Genomic DNA, 24617 nt, shown 5'->3' on the forward strand with positions numbered 1-24617 from the left:
ATCCCCAGTGTCCCTCATAGTGCTTAGTGCATAGTAGCACATAGTAGTTACTTAATACATATTTGTTGCATGAGTTAATGAGACTAGAATTTAGAAACACTTATACTTGGACCCAGAAAAATTATTTATTATATTGGATTCAAATTAAAAATTGTAGCCTCAGTAAGGATTATTTTTATATTTTCACTGTAGTTCTTTATGAGGATTTGTTTGGGGCTAGGCTTTGGCCATTTATTACTACATTGTAAATCACTCCAAAACCTAATGTCTTAAAACAATGAACATTTTTATTTGCTCATAATTTTGCAATCTGGGCTGTGCTCAGCTTTTCTGTTCTTCTGCTGGTCTTGCCAGTGGTCATATGTGTGGCCACATCAGCTGGCAGAGACTGGTCCGGCCTTCTCCCTCTATCCATGCGGTCTCAGAGCCTCTCTCCCTCTATGTGGCTTGTCCATGTTGGTGGCCAGACTTCTTACATGGTGATTCAGGGATCTCCAGAACACAAAAATGGAGGCTGTCAGACCTTTTTAACACCTAGACCCAAAACCAACACAGCATATCTTCTGCCAGTCTATTGGCTAAAGCAAGTGACATGCCCAACCCAGATTAAAGAGGAATAGACTATATATTTGGGTGTGCATACTGACAAGCATGGTTTATTGAGGGCCACCAGACTATCATAGGGTGATTTTCTTAGCTTCGGTTATTTGCCTCTCTTAATTTAGCTGAAAATCTTAGACATGGTTAGGAAGAGTTCTTTGCATGTCAGTAATGAACTCGCACTTTTAAGTGAATAAGTTGGTCTTAGTTTCATCTTCTGCTTTACATTTTTTCAGTATTCGTACTCTTGGCAAATAATGCTTTTTATTCCAACTAACTACCAGGGATGCTGTGCAAGATTTTCTTCATGAAATATATTTTTTGCCTGATCATCCAGAATTAACAAAGATAAAAGCAGTTCTCCAGGAATACAGAAAGGTATTTAATTTTTTATTTATGGTTTGAGAGATCATTGATACATCCCAATACAATTCAATACATTGACTAAAGATCCTTTGGAATCATCTCTAGGGATAATATAGTCATATTCTGGTGGCTAATTCCTGGTGACTGTATAATGCTACTATGAATCCATGACTTTTGGCGGGAAGTTTAGCATTTAGATTAAAGATGTAATGGCGTTAGATAGGACAAAGAGCAAAGAATACAGTTCTTGTGCCTTTACTACCCAGGTCTGTATGTCCTTACTTACAGTCCCTAAAAGAGGAAGCCACTACTGCTGCATGCCATGAGAAGAAAGAAAAGCTGTGGGATGATTCTAGTTTTGTTTTGCTATAAACCATGGTATAGAAATGTCAGATCTGAATGATTCCTGAGCTTTAGAAGGGGAGCAATCTCTAGTTTCAGTATCTTCAAGTCTAGTGAGCTCTCTGAAATTATGAAAGTATTAATGGTGATTCCATAGCACTTCAGGGCAGACAGTGGGATATCTGAACTTGGGGGTCACTTTGGTTAGTGAAAGGAAGGAGTGAATATCTGCATAATTTATAGACCTAGTTCAAGTCTGTTATGTAGTCCTCTGTAAGTTAGGGGAGACTTATACTTCTTGTCAAGAAGCATTTATTTTTAGACAAATAGATTATTTAATTGGAATAAAATTTTTCTCCAGGTCTAAAGATTTTAGAATAAAATCATTTTCCCTGAGAACTACTAAAAATTATACATGCCGTAGAAAGGAAGAGATAGAAATTTTATTATTTTTTAAAACTGATTTTATTGATGTATAGTAGCGAATTCAGGCCTTTAGAAGTGGTTGTTAAAATAGTTGATAAGGTATGTCTCTCTGCACTCTTTATATAGGAGACTTCTGAGAGTACTAATCTTCAAACAACTCTTCAGCTATCTATGAAAGCAATTCAACATGAAAATGTAGATGTTCGTATTCATGCTCTTACAAGCTTGAAGGAAACCTTGTATAAAAATCAGGTACACTAAGGTGATATCATTAAAAAGCCATAGAAAGGAAAGATTTGAGGTTTAAAGAAAAGATGACAGATTGGCATTTTTGTTTGACATTCAGTAGATTCAATGAAAGAAGTTATTTTTATTTTACGTAGATCTTGAGATCTGACTAAAAATCAGTAATTCATGAGATTCCCTTTGAGCCTGAATCCCAGAGATTTGCAGAATTTTTTGTTGTTTTTGAAGAGTCATGATTTGATGGTTATACTTTACGTTACTGCATCTTCCTCAGTTAAGATGTATATGTTTGTATACCAGCAGTTTTTGTTTACATAAAATGTCAGCAATTTTGCCATTCTACACTTTGATTAAGTTAACTTTGTTAATTTTAATGAAGCTAAATTTTTAAGTTTACTTTTTCAAGGGGCTGGTGAACTTTATTCTTTTCCTTGGTAACATTATGTAGATTATCTCTAACCTTGATGATATGAGAATTAGCATTTAAAATACCAGAGTCCTGTAAACATATACATTGGAAAAAAATTAACTGAATTACTCATTTTTGTATATCAAGAACCCATATGATAAAATGTGAGAGCCTAAGACCCTCATGAGTTATTGTATTACAAAACTGGGTTGTTTCTTTCCATGATAGAAGCAAGTATTTACCTAGAACAAAAGATATACGTGATGGTAGTGAGTTCATGGCTTCTGGGGCAGTCAACCTGTATAACCAATGTGGGTAGCAGCCGATGTGGAGATGATCCCACCAGATGTGAGGAGCCTCGAATCTCCTCCAGTTTAGGTTTTATGCTGTCCTGTGGATCTACATTGTCAATGTTATTGCCTCAAACCTTGCCTTAAACTACAGTGAATCTACTCTGTGCTTGGCCTTTGCCCTAAACCTCTACCTGGGTTCCAGATAACTTAAAGGTCTCCCAGCTTTTTAGTTTAATATAGAGACATGAATAACAAAGAGTCTCTCCTGTTGGCATGGAGGTTTTCTAGTTTAGGTTATTTCCAAACAGATGGCATGGTCATAGTTTAACATAAGGAAACTTCATCTCAATCATCCCTTGTAGATGTAAATGCCTAAATCTGAGAACTCAGGGAGGTTTCTTATACTCTTCAGGGAAAGCCACAGCTGCCCCACTTTTGCCACCTGTGCCACAAAGATATATTACAGGTGGTAATTCCCTGACTGGGGTTCCTTCAATGTAAAGACCCAATGCTAATAGATTACCTAGGTGTTGCTTCACCCCCCACAAATTTGTTACCCCTCGTCCCCTGGGTGATGGAGATGCAAAGGATTACTCAAAGCCCATCTCTTTTGAGCAGTGAGAGGCCCCGAAGTGGTTAACTTCCCTGGGAACCCTCCAGTGAGAGGGATCCCTTCCTTGGGAAATTAACGCCGAATTGGGGTTCTCTTCCTGCATTTATTTTCCAGACCAGGAAGTTACAGGAAGAGAACATAGGTGGGGTTATAGTTTAACAGTATAGGCTGGTAACTTTCAGTGAAACAAGCCAGATGACATTCCAGTAGACAATTAAGTGATCTTATCAACACAAGCTTGATCTTAGCAAACATTCCTTCTTACAGCAATTTTGCAGTATCTTTACATAACAATCAGTAACTAGTCTGTCCTTGAGCCAGCAATCCTGCTGTGCCACAAATCTTTATCTTACACCAGAGACTTATAGCCTGAGGGAAATGTCCTGTCCTTGCAAGGTCCATATTGGAAACTGCAAGACTTTGGAAAACCAGGCCCTGTGAAGTACATATGCTTTTTAGTATATTCCACACCTAGGCAGAATAAGAAGGGAATTGTACTTGCAGAAGTCCTCAGGGTCAGATTGAATAGTCTGAATAAGATATAATGGCCATAGATTGTTTTTTACAAAATGTAGCATTAGGCCATGGGGTTTTTTTTAACATAAGGATTAATTTAGTTTAGCATCTATATCTAGCTAGATAAATTTACAGTAGGTTGATAAAAAAAAAAATAAAGGCAAGGAGGACTTCAAGGATCCATGGGGACATAAGAATAGAACAAGAGTCCAAAGACACATATCTTCCCCAGCAGATACTGGCCCAGAGAGAGACAGAAATGGATTCTTTCCCAGCTGTGGCAAGAAGATAGCATCAAAGTTGAAGATTGTTGAATTAAGCTCTAGAATAGCACTATCCAAAAGAACTTTTTGTGAGAGTGAAACTGTTCTATATCTGCACTGTCTAATGGTAGCCACTAGCCACATGTGGCTCTCTTGAGCACTGAGGAACAGAATTTTTAATTTTAAGTTAAATAGCCATACGCAGACAATGGCTATTGTATTGGTGAGTACAGCTCTACAAGATGGCTGAGTCTATAAGAATGCCAGAGCATGAAACTGATGTAAGATAATAGGGTAACAGGCCAAAGAGTCTCTGTAGTGGATACTGTTAGAGTCCATGAAAATACAAATGCAAAAGGTATTGTTTTAGAAGTTCATATCTTAGCCACAGAGAGAGCAAAAGACACTCTAAGAGTAGTTTGAAAGGAGGTGTTTATTTTTAAATAGACCTAAAGTTGTGGTACAACTGGCTTAACAAATGTTTGGGTATAATGTGGCAACAAAGCAAACTCCAAAAGGTGATGTGAAAATTAATAAAGTGGTAGTTGGTGTAGCCTTAGATACTTGACTATTGTAATGGAGCGACCCTGCAAAAGCCCTGTACTGATGGGTAACCTCCAGACGGTCACTGATGCTGAAGAGATGACAGCTTCTACTTCTTACTTTTAAGGAGGAATATACATTTTTGAAGGAATAAAGGACTACTAAGTTAAGTGGATGGCAGAAAATTTTGACTCCTATGTCAAAAAATCAGGCTAAAGATCGAAGTAAGAAAGCATATAATCTCTGCTTTCTCTGAAAATCGATGCTATTCAGGTTGAATAAATCCATTTGGTGAAATCCCAGAAGGATAAGAAGTGTGTAAGAAGCCAAGATAAATTTTGAAGGCAATGCAGAATTCTAATGAAAACATGTATTTTACTTGATTACAAATCAGAGAAGAACCCATTGAAAATAATGCTGCTAGAGACTTGCAGGATGTCCTAGGATAATGGTGGATGCCTAATTCTGAATCTCTACCTACCCTCCAAAACATCATAAAAAGCAACAAAGGAGAGCAAATAAAGCCATACATAATTCACAACTTCAACATAACTATGAGACTCAGATTACTATGAACTTTAAATTACTTGTAACTAGCAGAGGTATCTCTGGAGCTCATGTCTCAAGCTCATGTTGAGACCAGTTAGATTCTAAGGAGACTGTATAAAAAGGAAGAAAGTGGAGAAAGAGGAACCAAGAATGATGGAGCAAAGATAAAACCACCAACAAAAAAGGGGCAGTCCCACTCTAAGTGCAACATTACTCAAAAAAGGTCCAAAATGTGGTACATCAGAGTACTGATTACAGGTAAAATACTGCACATCCCAAGGCTGTAATCTCTGCAAATCATTATTTCCAGGAAGAAGTAAAAGAATAGGGAGGGGAAGGTACTCTTTGTAGACATAATTATAAACAGAAAGAAAAAAGTAAGAGGGAGAACTTGAAGGGTCCTGCAGAAATAAACAAAATTTACAAATTGAAGATGTATCGTATCCATTTCCTACTGCCTGCCACCCCATCCCATTGCACTTCACTATGCTGATATGGGTACTCATGAGATAGGAATCTTGAAGGCACTACAAAATGCTTACTCTTACTAATATAGCTGTTACGGAAGGTCCACACTATGAAAAGAAAAAATATGTATTCTATGTGCATACAAGGTTACTGTAAGACAAAAGAGAAAATGAAAGTCTTTCAGTTGATGACAATTCCTTTTAAAAACTAGTTGGTGGAAGACAGTGAATGAAAACTGAACTTAGCACTGTAACTTAAATATTTCAAGCAAGCATTTACAGATATTTAAAAAATTGAATAAGAAATTGAAAAAATGAGAGAAATGGACAAAAACCAAGAAGATATGAAATGAAAGTGGCTGAACTCGGGAAAGAAATTGAAGAAATGAAAATTAAATTACAAAGACCACAGGGGAGAATTTATTTGACTGAAAATTTAGTAAGGGACAATGAGTAAAAGCATACAAAATAATCAAGAACAAGAATGAGGTAAAGAAAGTAAAGAAGATCAAAGAAAAAGTAGTTGATGGAGGATTGGCAAAGAAGATTTTACATACAAATAATTATATTCTGTGAAGAAAAAAACCCAAACAATAGAACAGAATTGATATTTAAAACTATAATCCACAAAAGCTTTATGGAAATAAAAGACTAATCTACATTAGTCTACGGAAAGGACCCATTGTGTAATGGAGAAATTTGGCCCCAGAATAGTCCATTCTAAAACATATCCTAGACATTAGTAATAAAAAATCTTCAGGGTTTACAGGCAAAAAAAAATTTTTTGAAAAATCACTTCCAAGGGCTAGAAAAGTAGGTTGGTCTTATAGTAGGCAATATTCAGAGTGGGTCTAAAGGATAGCATCATTTTCAGAAGCATCAAGGCCTTAAAGTATGAGTCAAGAAAGAGTCAAGCTTCCTTAGAGTATCATGAATAAAAACATAGTTTTAAACATACAAGACTTTAAGGAGCACTGTTTTCACAAGTGAGACCTTCCTAAGAGATATATTAGAGGATGTTTTATTCAGTCAAGAGATGATTGGGGAGACTTTGGCAAAAGGACAATGGCTACTATTTATATATAGTCATGTGCTGTATAGCAACATTTCAGTGAAGGATGGACCACATATACAACAGTGGCTATATCATGTAATATAGATGTATATAGTAAGACCATAGATTCTTGGTTTATGTAAGCACTTTCTGTGATGTTCACATAATAACAAAATCACCTAACAACACATTTCTCAGAATGTATCCCCATAATTTAGCCACACATAACTGTATTTAACTGTAGATCTAAGACTAAATCAACAGTGAGTCAAAGATGGGAGAATTGTGTGTAAATGTTACTTATTCTAATAAAGTAGAAATAATGCAATTTTTTAAATGGGAGGAGAACAGAATAAGGAGCAAATAAAATAAGCTCAGTAATTGCTGAATAAGCAATAAATGGGAAACAAGGCCTAGGGTTTTATTCTCCTTACTGGCCAGGTGCCAAAAAATAAAATAAAATAATACAAAACTGGCAAACTAGTTATAGAAAGTTAAATAAGAAAAAAAGGGACTGTGGACATCTTTTTTTTTTTTTTTTTTTTTTTTCGCTGCTGGCAAGTGTAGGGATTGAACCCTGGACCTTGATGTTATCAGCACCATGAAGTAGACATTATAAAAGATATTAATATAAAGGATAACTCTAGAATAAAAATATAAACTTTCTTCCTTATCTAAATAAATTAATTTTGAAAAGCAAATAAAATAGAGTGGAGGGGGAAAACACAGTAATTATAATACACACAGTATTATGATAAAAAATCTGTCAGAATTGAGGCCAAGCATATTAGTCATATTAATAAATGTGAAGGACCGTAAATGAAAAAAAATATACAAATTGACTTAAAAAGCAAGAAACAACTGTATGCCATATGCAAGACACACCTAAAACAAAGTGATTCAGAAAGGCTAAAAATAAAGGGATAAGCAAAGTTATATGAGATAAGTGGAAAGTATAAGAAAGCAAGAATTTTCCTTGTGCCACACACAAAATAGAATTAAAGCAAAAAAGCTTTAATACGACCAAAAAAGGGTACTTTCTAATGCTTAAAGATATAATTCATAAAGAAGATACAATAGTTACAAATATATATATGTTCCAAATAACATACCAGCCACCTTGATAAACCCAAAACAAATTTAAGGAGATATACATAGAAACTAAATAATAGGAGACTACTATACCACTCGGTATAAAATAAGTCAAATGTTTAAAAATAGATATATAGAAGACCTAAACAATATAATAAAGTAGACATTATGAATATATGTCAGGCATTACACCTTGATAATGGAAACATACCTTCTTCTAAAGGGGATATGGAACAGTCACAAAAATGGATCATTGTATTAGTTTGCTCATTGTATTAGTTTGCTAGGACTGCCATAACAAAGTACCACAAACTGGGTGGCTTCACCAATAGAAATTTGTCCCACAATTCTGCAGGCTAGAAGTTTGAGATCAAGTATCTGCAGAGTTTGTTCCTTTTGAGAGATTCTAGTGGTTTGCTGACAATCTTGGCATTCCTGAATAAGCAAATACATAGAGATAGAAAGTAGATTAGTGGTTGCCTAGGATTAGGAGGTTGAGGGGAAATGTGGAGTTATGCTAATGGGATAAAAATATTCTGGAATTAAATAGAAGTGATGGTTGCACTTGTGAATATACTAAAGACCATTGGTTTGTACACTTTAAAAGAGTGAATGTTATAGTATGTGAATTATATTTCATTAAAGTCGTTATTTAAGAAAAGATAGCACAGGAAGAAAGTAATAAAAAGGAGAAATTAATGTTATAGAGAATAGAAAAAACAGTAAAACTAATTAATAAGTAAAAATTCTAGTTCTTTGAAAAATATAGCAAAATAGGGAAATCTCCAATGAAGAAAAAAAGCAGAAAGCACTGATATGTAAAAAAGAAATGACAAGAGAAAAATAGCCATTGAAAAAGTGTATTTTAAAACCTATTTCTAAAAATCACAAGAGACTACTTTGTACCCTTTTATAGAGATAAATTTGTAAGCCTGTACACTTTCCCTAGAACATATACTTTATTGAAATTGACTCCCGTGGAAATATAAAGCTTAAAAGACTAATTTCTGTAGAAGAAATAGAGAATATTGTAAAATAACTTCATCCGGAGGAAAGCATCAGACCCAGATGGTTTCACAGGAGGATTTTTTATAAAATCTTCTAAAACCAGAAGTTTCAATGATATTTAAACTGTTGCAGAACACAAAAAATGAAAGAAAGTTTTGAATTTTTTTTTTAAGGAGCAGTATATAACAATGTTTACTAAACCAAAAAAGATAGCACAAAACAATAAAATTAAAGATCATTATCACTTATGAATATCAGTGCAAAAAATTCTAAATGAAATATCAAACAATTCAATTTCACATTAAAAATATTCCCCAAGTATATTAGCGAACCATCTGTAAATGAAGATAGCTTTACATCTTTCCAATTCTCATGCCTGATTGTTTTCTCTTGTCTAAATTCATTGACCAATATCTCCAACTGAATGTTAAATAGTAGTGGAGATAATGGAAAACCTTGCTTTTGGTAGGAATGCTTCTTGTTTCCCTTAAGTATGTATAATATATACATACACGTGTACATTCACACACATATACATATTTACATATATACATATGTATGTGTACGTATTTATTATATATTGAGATAGTATCCGTCAATTCCTGTTTTCTTGAGTGTTTTCATTTGGGCGTAAAAGTTGTCAAAGGCTGTTTCAGCATCTATGGAAATAATAGTATCATTTTTCTTCATAGATCTACAAATATAGTGAATTATATTAATGGATTGCTATATATGAACTATGTTTGCAATCCTGGAATAAGTCTCAACCGGTGCTGGGATATTTTGTTAATGCATATGTACACATTATTATATATTAACATAGTATCCATCAATTTCTATTGAGACTTATTCCAGGATTGCAAAGATGGTTCATATTTAGCAATCTGTTAATGTAAATCACTATATTTATAGATCTATGGGCTATATATAAAAAGGCCCTAGTTTCCATGAACTTATATTACCGTAATATACAATATGTAAGTACTGAATCATATAAGAAGTTCTAGGTTCATATAGTAATAAACGTCTCACATTTCCAACAACACTTGGTAACAAATTAAATATGTTCTAGAATCTATGTAGATCATTCAATTTGATATGTTAATTTAAGAATGGGATTAATCTTGTCTGTTTTATTCAGGGTCACCACTGTTTGCCAATTTTCTATTATAATTGAGAAATCTTCCCTTCATATTGAATACTCTGATGCATATCCATTCAGAAAAACTGAATTTCTATGCTTAAATATAAAGGAGTTAAGTAAAACCAATAAGTTCTGCTGGCTTTCTTAAGAAATTAAAGGTGAAGATTGGTTAGTTATCAATAAGTGAGGTTGGTTGCTTAACTCTGGTCAACTTCTTTCCTTGTGAATCATTGAAAATGACTACCTCAGAGCTTGGAACCTCAGACCAAGAGAAACCTCCAATGTTTTTCTACTTTAGTTGTGAATGCTATATAATCAAATAAAATGAGTGACACTTTTAACGTAAGTCGGTGCTACATTAAAGTAGCCTCAAATAAATGTTAAAATTTTCTTACCCCCAAGCTCTGGCAGGATGGTAATATATGTTGTAGAGAATTATTGATAAAACTAACTCAGACAACAAATGAATTCAGTAAAGTAGGAGGATATAAAACTATAATCTTCATTTAACAAGAAATAACCAGTAGAAAACTTATTGGAACACTTCATTTACAGTAGCAACAGGGAAAGTTAATGTAGTTGGGAATAAGTTTAACAGGAAATGTATAAACCAATGAGAGGAAAACTTTTGAAAGACTCAAAAGTGTAATGGATTTAAAGAAATGGAAAAGCATCCTTTAGTATTGGGTTGGCCGACTCAATATTATGGTTATGGTAACATAAGATAAATGGAAACTAGGGCCAGTTTATATGTAGCTGAACACTGATAAAAGTTGTCAAAGGCTATTTCAGCATCTATGGAAATAATGATATGATTTTTCTCCCTAGATCTATTATAAAGATTTTAATTCTCCCTAGATTAACATATAAATTTAATGCAATCCAAAAAAATGCCAACAAGTTTTTTTTTAAACTAGCAAGTTATTAATACTAAAGTTCATATGGAAAAAAACATGTAAAATAGCTAGGAAAATGAAAAAAATAAAATGAAACATTTATGAGAGTATAATAGTCCTACCAGAAAGTAATGTACTCTGTAGCCTCTATTGTTATAACAAAGAGATACTGGCACATGAATAAACAGACAGGCCAGGGGGAAAGAATAGGAGGTCCAGAAATAGACCCAAGTACATATATGGACATTTAGTATATGATAAAAGTGACATTTCAAATAATTGGGGCAAACTTGATTTTTTTTTCCTCTGTCAACTGGTTAGTCATTTGGAAAAAGATAAAATTAGATTCTTATGTTAAAAGCCTATCTAAATAGGTGCATTGAACATACTCATTTTAAAAATTCTTTTGCAATTCAATATTTTTTGCTGAAAAATAAAATTCACTTTAACCTAGAAGTGAAATAAAGTGAAAATATTTTTGAGCACTTAGGAGATAAGTATATTTTTTAAATTCCCCATTTGTTTTGTGTTTTAGAATATGTATTGCCTTTAACTTGTATGAACTTCATTTATCTTTGCCAGCTAAAGTGTACTTTTACTTTCTTTCTATTTTTAGCAAGTGAAGAAATGTTCATGATTTTTTTATATGAGTTTTACTTTTTAATAATTACTAGTTCAATTTTTTAGGTATGTGCCTGAATTAGCCTGCAATGTTATTTTATAAAAAGACTGTTAAAGATTCTAGATAAGACTAATTGTGTTTATATTTATTTTTTGAATTGTTTTACTCTAATTTGAGTCACAGTTACAACGTGGTTTAAGGTGCTCTTATATGCTTTACTTTTGCTAGAAAGAAAATAATGTAAATGAAGTAGTTCTAAAGTGATCACATAAGTACAATATCTAAATCTTTACTTGTTTGAGAATAGTTTTTATTCTTATAGCATCCTCAGGAGGTAGATGAAAAAAGATTGCCTGAACCAACGTATTTTTCAAGTCTACCTCTTTTCTCCTACCTCTCTTTTTTCTATCCCCACAGAACACTGTTTTTTAGTATCTTTTCCTCCTTCTCTACTAGTTTTTATACCTTTTTCATTCTTGTTTTAACTAATTGTTGTTCCTTTTGGACTTCTCTACTGAAATGTCAGTCCACTATCCTTGAAAAGTTACTCTGTTCTTTTTCATTTCATTGTTTCTTTACCCTGTAAATATATTTGTTATTGGACATATCATATGATATTTTAGTTATTTCTGTTTGTTTTCCCGTTAGCGAACACATTGGGATAAGACTATGTCTTAAAAATTTTGGCATACTGATGTAATAGTACATAGTAACTGTTTGTTTAATGGATTAATAATTAAGACTTTCAAACACACTTAAAGATTCTAATTCTGCAGAACATACTGTGAACTATATTATGTGAATTCATAAAAAAACTAGGTAAAAAGATTGCAGATATAAAAATATAATTTTGTCAATTTTTATGTTAGATATTTATTAATATTTTTAAGGTTTCTAGTTTAGGAAAATATATTAGTTTGTAGAAGTTATGTATAAATTTTTTATTTTTGTTTTAGGAAAAACTGATAAAATATGCAACAGATAGTGAAACAGTGGAACCTGTTATCTCCCAATTGGTGACAGTGCTTTTGAAAGGTTGCCAGGATGCAAACTCTCAAGCTCGTTTGCTCTGTGGGGAATGTTTAGGGGAGTTGGGGGCGATAGATCCAGGTCGATTAGATTTCTCAACAACTGAAACCCAAGGAAAAGATTTTACATTTGTGGTAAGTAATGGTAATTCGTAATGATGAGAAGAGTTCTCCGTTCTGTTGAGCTTTATATATTCCGTTTATGAAGAACTATTCAGGTCATCCTTAGTGACAACTTGATCTCAGCCAGATAATTTAGGTAATTTCAGAGTTTATTTCCCGCCGCGGGTTCGGATCCTATATAGGAATGGCCGGTACACTCACTGGCTGAGTACTGGTCACGAAAAAGACAAAAAAAAAAAAAAAAAAAGAAATAGCCTAAAAAGCTTTAGATTTTGCTTGTACAAATTTCTTTGGTACAGCTTATATTTTAAACTTGGTACTAAAGTTGGCTTGAACCTCATTGTCCTTTTCCTTTTCTAAGTTAAATTCACTTAGGCAACTAAGTTAAATTCACCATGGAAGGCATAGTACACCTTAAGAAAATTTATACCAATTATCCTTAAATTTTTTTTTTTAATTGAGACTGGAGTAGAAGATTCAAACTTTGCCTATGGATTATTGATGGAGTTAACAAGAGCTTACCTGGCGTATGCAGATAACAGCAGAGCTCAAGATTCAGCTGCTTATGCCATTCAGGTAGGAGTGCGTAAAGGCATTACTGGCTTTACCTTATTGAATTCTTGTAAGAAAGTTGTAAATTTTATACTGTGAAACTTATTTCTTTTAACTAATACTTTTATTATAAAAGTAGTGCAAATTCATGGTAAAGATTTTAGAAAATACAGTATACCCTCTTCAGAGATTATTATAAGTACTTTCAAAATTTTATGTGTATATACAAATATATATCTTCACCAAACAGTGAGATCTAATATGATGTTCTTTATGATGTTCTTTAATTTGATTTTATGTTTAACAGTCTATCTTGGGTAACTTTCCATGTTAGTAGTACATATACAAGGGTACTTCAGAAAGTTCGTGGGAAGATTCATATTATGTTTTAGTTCTACTTTTCCATGAAATTTTGAAGTACTCTCATATCTCTAATTTATTCTTTTCAGTGATTGAATAATATTCAAATGGGTGTATCACAATTTATTTAAGAAATTTATTTAAGACAATTTAGGATGTGTTCATTGTTTTGCTTTTCCAAAGAATGATTCAGGGAACATACTTTTATTTCTGAGCACTTAAGTGAATGTATCAGTAGTATAAATATCTGGAAATTAAAATCTGTCTCAGAGCAAGTACAGAGTTTACATTTAATAGATTTTATCCCCTGAAAATTCACCAGTTTATATTCCCTTGACAGCCCTGAATTTTATCAAAGTTTTATATATTTTTATTTATTTAAAAAATGGCCAGTAAGGGGATCCTAACCCTTGACTTGGTGTTGTCAGCACTACCCTCTCCCAAGTGAGCCAACCAGCCATCCCTATATAGGATCCAAACCTGTGGCCTTGTGGTACACTCTCCCAAGTGATCCATGGGTTGGCCCTATCAAAATTTTAAATCTTTGCCAATATGACTGATGAAGAATGATACTGTTTCATTTTAATTTGCATTTGTTTTATTATGAGAATGTTGTAACGTCCTTTATGTATTTATTGCTCTTTGTGAGTTTGTTCTAGATAATCTTTTCCCATTTTTCTCTTGCTGTTGGTGTATTTTTTATTCATATTTAAGACCTATTCAGATATAATGGAAATTAACTTTCTGTCTATCATACGTGTCATAAGTATATTTTTTAGTTTGACTTTCTTTGCCCCTATTTGAGTTATTTTTTCCATTGAAAGTTTTTGTGTTTTGTTAGATATTGAGGTCTGGAATTCATGATGAAAGGTCTGAGTTATGGATATTAATTTGGAGGTTTTCATTGTAGAGATGGTATTTCAAACTGTGAGTCTAGATGAGATGATCAAAGGAGGAAGTATAGGTAAAAAAAGTTATAGTAATTGAGCCCTGGACAATAAGAGGTCAGTGAGAAGAGGAGGGGGGAACAACAGAGACGACGGAAAAGTAGCTGCCAGTAAGGAAGGTAGTAGACTGTGGTGTTCTAGAAAACAAGAAAATGTTTCAAGAAATAAGGAGTGATCTACTGTAATAAATGCTGATTATAAGTATAATAATCTAAGGATTAAGTATTGACTTATTCGCTATATAGTAACACAGAGGTCATGGGGAACCTTGACAAGAACAATTTCAGTGGAGTATTTAAAACTTTATTAGAATCTTTTTAAGAACATGCATGAAGAGAGGAATTAGAGAAATTACAGAAAATTTTTTGAGGAGCATTGCTATCAAGGAGAGCACAAGAATGGGATAGTAGCTGGGGAGAAATCAAGGGTATAAAGATGGGAAAAATAGCAGTATGATTCTGTGTTTCTTGGAAACAGTTCCTGAGAGAGGAGAAAAGTGATGATGTAGGAGTAAATTGATGTAATAATATTTTAAATAGGCAAAGAGATATGGAATATAGTGTACAGATAGAAAGGGTAGGCTTAATTAAAAACAAGGATAACTATAGGAAAAGGAGAGAAAGCAGATCATATGGGCACTGTTAATTGATATTGCCAGGTTTGGATAGATATGAGGGTTGAAGTTGTGGAGGTCTCTTCTGATTGTTTCTGTTTTCTCAGTGAAATATGAAGCAAGACCTACCACTATAAGAGTATTAGTATTTTTAAGCATGTAAATGATTCTGAAATCAAAAAGAGAATCGCTGATTAGTAAGTTTGTTATTAGAGGTAAAGAAGGCTTCTGTTAGAGTGACTTTGCCGAACATGGGAAAAAAGCTGGCTTCAAACACAATTTTTTGTCTTTTTCGTGACCGGTGCTCAGCCAGTGAGTGCACCGGCCATTCCTATATAGGTTCCGAACCCACGGCGGGAGCTTTGCCGCGCTCCCAGCGCCGCACTCTCCCGAGTGCGCCACGGGCTCGGCCCTCAAACACAATTTTAATAACATTTTAAAGTTAAATGAAAGTGGAGTTTGAATATTTCCTTATTTAAACTTTTTATATACTTGCTTACTTTTATTAAAAAAGACTACGTATAAGTATAAAGTACAGATTTTTCCAGATGGTGTTTATGTTTATAAATATTAGGAAAGCATCTATTGCATATGCTCATTTTCAGTAGAATAAGAAATAAAGAGTAATCATTGATGGAAAATATAATACCCTAACATATTTGTCCCATTTTGAAGATTAATATTGGAGACAAAGATTTTTTTCTTCATCTATAGAATTCCACTTGTTTTATTTTTAGGAAAATATAATATACCATTTAATCTCTGGGCTTGAATGGTAAGTAAATTGGATTTAACACTTGCATCCTATTTTCAGATGCAATTTTAAGTTTGGTATCTTATATCTGAATTTGAGATGTTTTGAGTTTTTGTACTGTTTCGGATTTATTGTTGCTTTCAATATAATTAAGAAAAGATCAAATTCTAAGGATTATACTTCTACAAATAAAGAAAATTCTATTTTTTCCTCCAAATAGCTCCTAATCTTATATTTCAATGCATATTATACATAGAACACAAGCTGGCTTCATATTCAAGTAGTGCCAAGTTTTGCAACCTTAGCTAAGTTACCTAAATGGTTCTAGGAATTGAAATAAATGTCCTAAGGAAGTTCACAGCTACAAAATTTTAAAAATTTTTTTCTGTGTGTTTGAATAACTATAATATGTAGAACATTGATGAATATAAAGGTTTGTCTGTTTCACTGTGGACTTACAAATGTAAAATATATATTTGTAGGAGTTACTTTCCATTTATGACTGTAGAGAGATGCAGACTGACGGCCCAGGTCACCAATTGTGGAGGAGATTTCCTGAGCATGTTCGGGAAATACTAGAACCTCATCTAAATACTAGGTATGTATATAGACTCACTTAAACTATTTTCATAAAATTGATTTAACTTTATAGAATTAATGTTATTTTTGATGTAGTTTTTTAACATTCAAAGTATTTTTAGGATATTCTTATAAGTATTTCCACCATGATTTATGTTTATAATCTTGTCAAAATTAGAAGTACAATCTGCTCATTGGGTTAAAATCTATAACTTTAAGTATTTAGATAAATTCATTGAAGTTAAAGGGTTGATTTTTTTAAAAAAATTCAGCTGTCACCTGTATTTGAAAGAATTGACTTCAAGTTGAATATGAGTTGAAACTTTTGATAGTTGTAATTAATATAGAAATTTAAGAGTTTAAAGCTGCTACCAAAGTCTTTAGTAATTCCAGTGAGCGATTTTCATTTCTACCAGTTTCTCCTCATAAATATGTTTTCTGCTTTTGTTTTTTAAAAAACTATTTTCTAATCTTTTCTTCAATTTAAATAACTTTGTCAAAACTGAGTAAAATTTATAAAAGACTAAATTATTTTAGTTGGAATCTATTATTTTAGGTGATCTAGGTCACAGGCTTATTAGATACAAGATCTCAGATGAATTACTCTTTGAGCCTTAGCGAAGTGCCTAGACATGTAGTAAAATTCCTTATAAAAGCCCTGAGGTGTGCATATTTATTTGCTAGATAATTTTTTACACTTAGAAATCTTTCAAACATCATTTTATTTCTCACAACCAGCATTATTAAATATATGATTTATTAATATAAAGTAAAAGTCTAAAGTTAAAAATTTTTTTTTCATTTTTGAGGACTCCACACTTCCCCCATTTCTTTATTCTAAATTTTATATAGCACGTAAAGATGCTTAAGAATTTCTGTGTTCTACCAGAAAGTTAATGGCCTTTGGAGTCACATAGACCTATGTCTTGTTGTTCTTTCATAAGAAGCAACTTTTAAGTGGTCATTTATAAGAGTGATCTTAGCAAAGCAAAGCATTCTGATGATCTACTTTTAGATCTGAGAGTTTAGAGAAACCTTTCAGATTCTTCAGTGGTGAGAGTTAGGAGATTTATCTACCATATGTTCTCCTTTTAATTTTTTTTTCAATTGAGCTATTTATATGCAACCACTAAACCTGAATTAAATGATGACTATATTTGGGAGATTTAATTTTTAAAACCAGATTGATCAACTAGTTCGAAATTGCCATAGAAGTCACTTCAGGAGAAAAGAGCAGGATCTGACAAGGCAGAACCTGGCTTTTATCCCAGTATCAGTAGCTTTCTAGCTAAGTTCACTGTAAAACGTGATAAAATTATCTAGAGAATTAGACCTGTGATGATTCAAAATAGGGATTTGGATTGTCTTCCCTGGTTTAGTGTGATGGCTAACAGAAATTATTAGATTTTTCAACTTTTAGAAACTTGGAATACAGTGAAATCTATAATGTTTGCTGAAGACCTTGAGTATAAGGCATTTATTATATTTGTCGTTTCCTAACCTTATGTAGATGACTGAAAAGGAGCCCAGTCTCCTCAAAAAATTTTACACATATAGTTGTAAGATGAGAGCTATTTGAACATATTGAAATATTTATGGTGAAGACCAAATGGAAAGGGTCATGTTGAAGTAATGGAAGAGAGAAGTGATAATATAATACAGACCCTGAGGAGCATCCAGAATGGGAATGCCATGGCCCTGATGGGGAATTAAACCTAGGGGGAATGAGATTTCTTTCTTTGTCATATGGAAAGATAAAATGATGGTTAGAACTGGCTGGATTGCTCGGTTGGTTGGAGGGTGATGCTGATAACACCAAGGTCCAGTGTTCAATTCCTATACTGGCCAGCAGCAAAAAATAATAACAATAATAAGTAATAATAGTAAAAATAAAACGATGGATGGAGCCTAGCCAAATTTACAGGTTTGATTATGGGAAGCAATGGTTTCTTTTTTTCTCTATGAGGTAGGAGGTATAGAAAATGAGATCATTGGCTGAAAGTGGCAATGGAGTTGGTTTAGGTGATTTAAGGAGAGTGGTGATGATTTGAAATAGCCACTGTGGAAAACAGAGGAGAAGCTAATAAGGAAAACTTAGAAGGATTTCTGGGCAACATAAAGGTCTACTTTCATTGAAGACTAAGAATATATATTAGTACTAATCTCATAAGCAGGTTAGTGATTTTCCTCTATCAGTGTAGTGGCCTGCATATCATTTCAGTAAAGGCAGACATTTAGATTGATCCAATGTTGGGAGGTTGGCAGATGGGTATAGGTAGCGAAGACAGCATGACAATGGAGTAGGTAAAAGATATTACCAAGAGAATGCTAGAAGTGAAGGATCCTAGAGTCTAAGTTGGTTAGAAAAAGAAGAAAAGAGGGTATCATCGATCAGGAGAGTTTAGAAGTGTCAGGGGACAGAAGATCTCAATGAGAGAGAGCAAATGTGTTGGAATAACTGGGTGAAAGAACTAGAAATTTAGGAAACTGCCCATAGAATGAGGTGTCTAAATAGTTGATTTTGGAAGCAAAAAAATTATTTGTATTAGAAAGGGAGTTGTAATAATTGAGTGGAGGAGAAAATCATTGAGGAGTTTTGAGTTTAAGTGGTCCAGCCAGACATTGAAGTCACGCAGGATTGATAATAAAACTTGGGTTGGGGAAGAAAGAAAACTGAGCAATATGTAAAGTTATCAATGAGTTTGGTAATCAACAAGTTTGGTAGATGCCTGTAATGAGGATGAATAGAGAAGGTATACCTGGGTGGCTTGAACTTCAAGGGAACAGGTCTTTCTTACACAAGAATGGAGTTAGAAGGATCTGAGGAAGAGGAGAAGGCAGATTGAAACCCTTAGAAATACTTGGGGTGTGCAAGAATGACCACCCACCCCATCCTTAAGAAGGATACTGGAAAAGCAGTGTCTTTGTCCAGACTTCAGTAAAGGCAAGGCGATACTGGAGTACTTAGTGAAGAAGTTGATATCATTTCTTATACTTTTTTTACTAAAGTTCTAAACAGATGGATATATGCTTATATATGTTTTAATAAACAAATTTTCAAAATTACAGGTATAAGAGTTCTCAGAAGTCAACAGATTGGTCTGGAGTAAAGAAGCCAATTTACCTAAGTAAATTAGGAAATAACTTTGCAGAATGGTCAGCATCTTGGGCAGGTTATCTTATAACAAAGGTAAGAGACTCTGTTCAGAATTTGTTAATTGAACAGAAGTTCTAAAAGAAACCAGAATATCTATCTGAATGTATAGCACACATAATAGGCATTGAAATATTTGTACTGATGATGATAGAAATTTTTTGGAGAAAATGTTTACTAATAGAGAATAACAGACTGGCTTGTTAGCTCAGTTGTTTAGAGCATAGCCTTATAACACCAAGGTCATGGGTTTGGCTCCCCATAGTGGCCAGCTGCCCCCTCAGAAAAAGTAAATAGAAAATAAAGAGTAGCAATTTCTCTTTTGTTACTAATAATAGTTTGTGGGTGAAGAGGTAATTGTGTTTTATCAATTAAATAACCATGGTCTTAATGTGTTTTTTAAATGTCTATTACATTATTTCTGTTCATTTCACATTATAATACTGTTTAATAAAAAGATATATGCTATTTCAGAGTGTTTCACATAACAAAAAGATTTTTTTATGTAATATAAAGATATATTATCCTTTAGTGGCACTTCTAAAAGAAGGTACATCATCTGAACTTTCTCTAAAATATAAATAAAGATATTTTAAAATGAAATTTCATGGAAAAACAGAGGTGTGATTCTGATGTTTCCCTAATGTGAAATGTTTTTATGCCTAACAAATGAAAAGGTGCTCCATGTTCTAAGAAAACGTTTAAGGCATATTTAAAATTCACAACTTTTGTTTTTAATTCACACTTCTGTTTTTTAGTGTTTGAAAATATCATTATAATAATTTGCATTATAATAATTTGTACCTGGTCATTTCAAGAGATTTTCTCTAATTTTTTTATGAACACATTGAAAATGTAACATGTGAAATGTAAAATACTGTTACCTCCAGTTCCATAATCTTTAATTTAGTTTTTTTATTTTGTTTTAAGTGAAGTTTTTATACTTGAAGGAAAAAAATCCTTTAAAAGAGTTCAGTAATGTTCATAAAGTGAAGGTTAGGTCATACCAATAAAATTTAACTTTAACCCCAAGTAATTTAATTTTTTTAAATTGACAAATAGAACTTGTATATATTTATGGTATACAACATGCTGTTTTGAAATATGTATACCCAAGTAATTTAATTTTCTTTTTTTAACTTTCTTCCTATAGTGGATCGTAATTGTTTACTACTTATTTAAAATGTGAATCTCATACTTAATGTGCTGGCCCAGAGCATACTTCACTCGTCTGTGTGCTCAGGGAATTAATACACTAAATTTTATGTTAGCTAAGGAAAATATACTATAATTAGGAAAATTAATCTGTAACAAAACATGAAACATTGAAAAATGAACCATAAAGACCAGGAGACTGCAGAGCTAGTTGGCAGGCCAGGTCAGTCTACATTGTTGTAAGGGTCTCAGTAGTTCACTCACTTGGGGATATTTAACTTGACCAGAGAGGTGGTGATCTGAAATCCTCCTTGCTTGAATGTACATGCCTCTGTCCATAAGAGAATACCAACTCTGCCATGATAAGTTACCTCATATGTTAACTTTTTGACATTCAGTGAATAGAATAAAATGTATAAAACTACTTTTTCTTCCTAAACCATTTGAGTTTACAGGTTCGACATGATCTTGCCAGTAAAATCTTCACCTGCTGTAACATTATGATGAAGCATGATTTCAAGGTGACCATCTATCTTCTTCCACATATTCTAGTGTATGTCTTATTGGGTTGTAATCAAGAAGATCAGCAAGAGGTGAGAGATATCATTTTATTTGGTGCCTGAACATGAGAAATTTAGTTTCTCCAATGTAATTAGTATTAGAAAGGCTACATATTAGTATGGCTATGTATGTTCATGTACATGTCTAAAAGCATACAGAATCCTTTGTAAACATTAATTTCTCAAACAATTATGCAATGCTTATTATAGAAAACTAGAAAGTACATATTATATATATGCCTACATATACATACAACATTTTGAGATGGTTTTTCCTGGGAAATAGTACTGTGGATTAGGGTAGGGAAAAGCAAATATTTTACTTTTCATTTTATACTATTTTGTAGAGTTTGACTTTTTAAACCACATACATATAAAACTTTTTTTAATGATTATTTTTAATAGTATAAGTAGCCTATTACTATGTTCTTAAGGTAAAATCCAAATTATACAAGTATGTCAAAGTGCACCATTTGACTAGTGGTCCTAATTCTACATCCCCAGATGTCATCACTATTATTAACATGATGTGTACTTTTTCCCGGCCTTTTTTTTTAATGCAATTAGTTCTGTTTGTTTTTTTTATGATAGTATCCTGTTGTAGGTATTGTTCAGCAACTTACTTGTTTTCTTCATTTACCACTGTATAGAGAGCCTCCCTTTTTTTTAAGTACTGCATAGTGTAATCCTTTCATCGTGTAGTTATACCATAGCTTACTCAATTATTGCCATGGTAATGATTATTTAGACTCCAATTCTTCACTTTACAAACAGTGCTACAGTGAGCATCATGGCAATATTTACCTGTGAAAGTGTTTGTTTATATATGTCTAGGATAAATACTGAAAAGTAGAACTGTTAGGTTATATGATATATGCATTTAAAATTTTATTAGAGACTACAAAATTGTTTATGCTGATTTGCAGTTCTATCAGCAATTCATGATTGTATGCATTTACCACACACTTGCCAATATTTGATATTTTCAAACATTTAAATTTTAGGCAACATAATGGTTAAAAAAATAAAAAGAGACCTTATTGTTTTAAATTGCATTTTTATTATTACTAGTAAGGTTATATTCATTGGTCATTTGGATTACTTTTCTGTGAATTGTATGTTTACTCTTTGCCTATTTAACGTGTGTGGCGTGTGTGTGTGTCTTTTAATTAATTGGTAGAAGTTCTGTATATATTCTGGATATCAGTTTTGCCAGTTATATTTTGCAAAAATCTTTCCCATTTAGTGGTTTTATTTTTAACCTTTATGCCTTTTGCCATTTAGAAATTTTAAATATAAATGCCAAATTTATAAATCTTTTATAGTTTTGAATTTTAAGCCTTTTATGTGGTGCCTTCTCTTATTCAATGTCATGAACATATTTTCCTACATTTTCTTTTAATCCTTCTATTTTTACATTTAGCCCTTCAGTTACTCTGAAATTAATTTCTGCAGCTAGTGTGAGATATTACTGTTTTTTTACATTAGTTAACAAATAGTTTATTATCATTTATTGAATAATCTAGATGTTTTTAAAATATTTATTTTTGTATTTCTTTAGTGACTCTTTAACAGATTTTTTTAGAGTAATATTTGATTGGTTTAATTATAGATTTAAAAAAGGAATTATAATTTATTATTAAACTATTGTGTTTTTTTTCTTTTGGAAATTGTTGCCTTAGAATGGTTAGTCTTATATGTCAGATAATAGTAAAATGATATTATATAGACATTTTATTAACCATAAAATGAGTTCTCTTAGGTTTATGCAGAAATTATGGCAGTTCTAAAACATGACGATCAGCATACCACAAGTACCCACGACAGTGCATCCGATCTGTGTCAACTCAGTACGCAGACTGTGTTCTCCATGCTTGACCATCTCACGCAATGGGCAAGGCACAAATTTCAGGCATTGAATACTGAGAAATTTCCACAGAGCAAATCAAATAGAGATAAAGTAGATTCAATGGGTGAGTTATAATTTTGTTTATTTTTTCTTTTAAATATTTACCGGTTAGCTCTATCCATATCAGTTCTGTAATTTACGTATTAGCTTTAAAAAGACCTGTTTTGGGGCCGAGCCCGTGGCGCCCTCGGGAGAGTGTGGCGCTGGGAGCGCAGCGACGCTCCCGTCGCGGGTTCGGATCCTATGTAGGAATGGCCGGTGCACTCACTGGCTGAGTGCCGGTCACGGAAAAGACAAAAAAAAAAAAAAAAAAGACCTGTTTTGTTTTTGTTTTTTTGGTGGCTGGTCAGTAATAAAAAGACCCATTTGTGTGCTTTTTAAAAATGGGTGATAGTGTGGGCTTTTCATTGAAAAAAAGCAGTGAATTTATAGTCATAAGACCTCTTTTAAGTTCTTCTACCTGGACTAGCCACATATCTAATTTTTCTTTGTGTAAAATGGGATAAATATTATTTCCCTTAGAAGATTGTTGTGAGTATTAAATGAGATGATACATATATAAATTGTAAAGTGTGAAATAAATGCGATGTTAATGTTATTAGCCTGCCTCTGGTTGTTAACTCATTTACTTCATGTCCCCTCAGTGTAGTGTGTGTGTGTGTGTATATTCTAAGTGTTCTTTGTCCATTTTCACTTGTGAAATATTCTTTGCAGTCTTGACAATTAAGTTTTAAATTTCAAAGGAGATTTTAATTTTATTTAATTCATGGCCTATAGAGAAGCTCTTTTTATTTATTTATTTATTTATTTATTTACCTTTCTCTGGTAGTGTTTGGTATCCAGCAGGCTCTCCAGGCTTACTATGCATTACTATACTATACCCTGCTATACCTACTATTGTACTATTTTTTCTTCCTGTGATATTACAACTTCCACTAATATGACTAAAAGAAGAATCTTCTTAGAGTTAAAAATGACACCTGCTACCTTCCCCCTATGATATAAGCATTTGGTGAGAAGAATTATACTCATCACAGTAATGGATATTCTTATTTTCTTTGAACCTTTTTTTTTTTTTCTTTCTTACAGTAAGTAGATGGTTATAATCCTTCTGCTACTTTGTAACTCAGCCATTCTCATGGATACCACATGTTTTTCCCCCTAGACTTTGGGGCTAATTGAAAAAGTTAACTAAAAATTCTTCAAGAGGCTTTTGCTTTTATTTACATAGTTCTCAATATGTGAGAATTTCCCTCTTACTGTCCATATACTTGTGAAAGCACATACATTCCTGTTGTTAAGCACAATAGTTTATTATTTTTCTAAATTTTCTGGACTTGCAAATAATTGTATGGGAAAATGTTTTTCTCTGGAATATGGCTAATTATTAATGTATCTTCCATTAAGTTAAATTAATGTTTGTTTTTATTTCTG

At 32.7% G+C, this 24617-nt stretch overlaps 1 protein-coding gene across 1 annotated transcript in view; it reads left to right on the plus strand.

Annotated features, from left to right (window-relative positions):
- The window catches only part of ATR (ATR serine/threonine kinase), a 117259-nt gene that overhangs the window by 44439 nt on the left and 48203 nt on the right, over positions 1-24617 (plus strand). The window contains exons 20-27 of the mRNA XM_063113819.1: positions 885-978; positions 1861-1986; positions 12406-12612; positions 13063-13176; positions 16309-16424; positions 19475-19595; positions 21170-21307; positions 23037-23247. Of these exons, the coding sequence (XP_062969889.1) occupies positions 885-978; positions 1861-1986; positions 12406-12612; positions 13063-13176; positions 16309-16424; positions 19475-19595; positions 21170-21307; positions 23037-23247 (1127 nt within the window). The remainder of the gene's footprint in view (positions 1-884; positions 979-1860; positions 1987-12405; positions 12613-13062; positions 13177-16308; positions 16425-19474; positions 19596-21169; positions 21308-23036; positions 23248-24617) is intronic.

This window comes from Cynocephalus volans, chromosome 11 (genome assembly GCF_027409185.1).
Source record: "Cynocephalus volans isolate mCynVol1 chromosome 11, mCynVol1.pri, whole genome shotgun sequence".
NCBI classification, from domain to species: domain Eukaryota; kingdom Metazoa; phylum Chordata; class Mammalia; order Dermoptera; family Cynocephalidae; genus Cynocephalus; species Cynocephalus volans.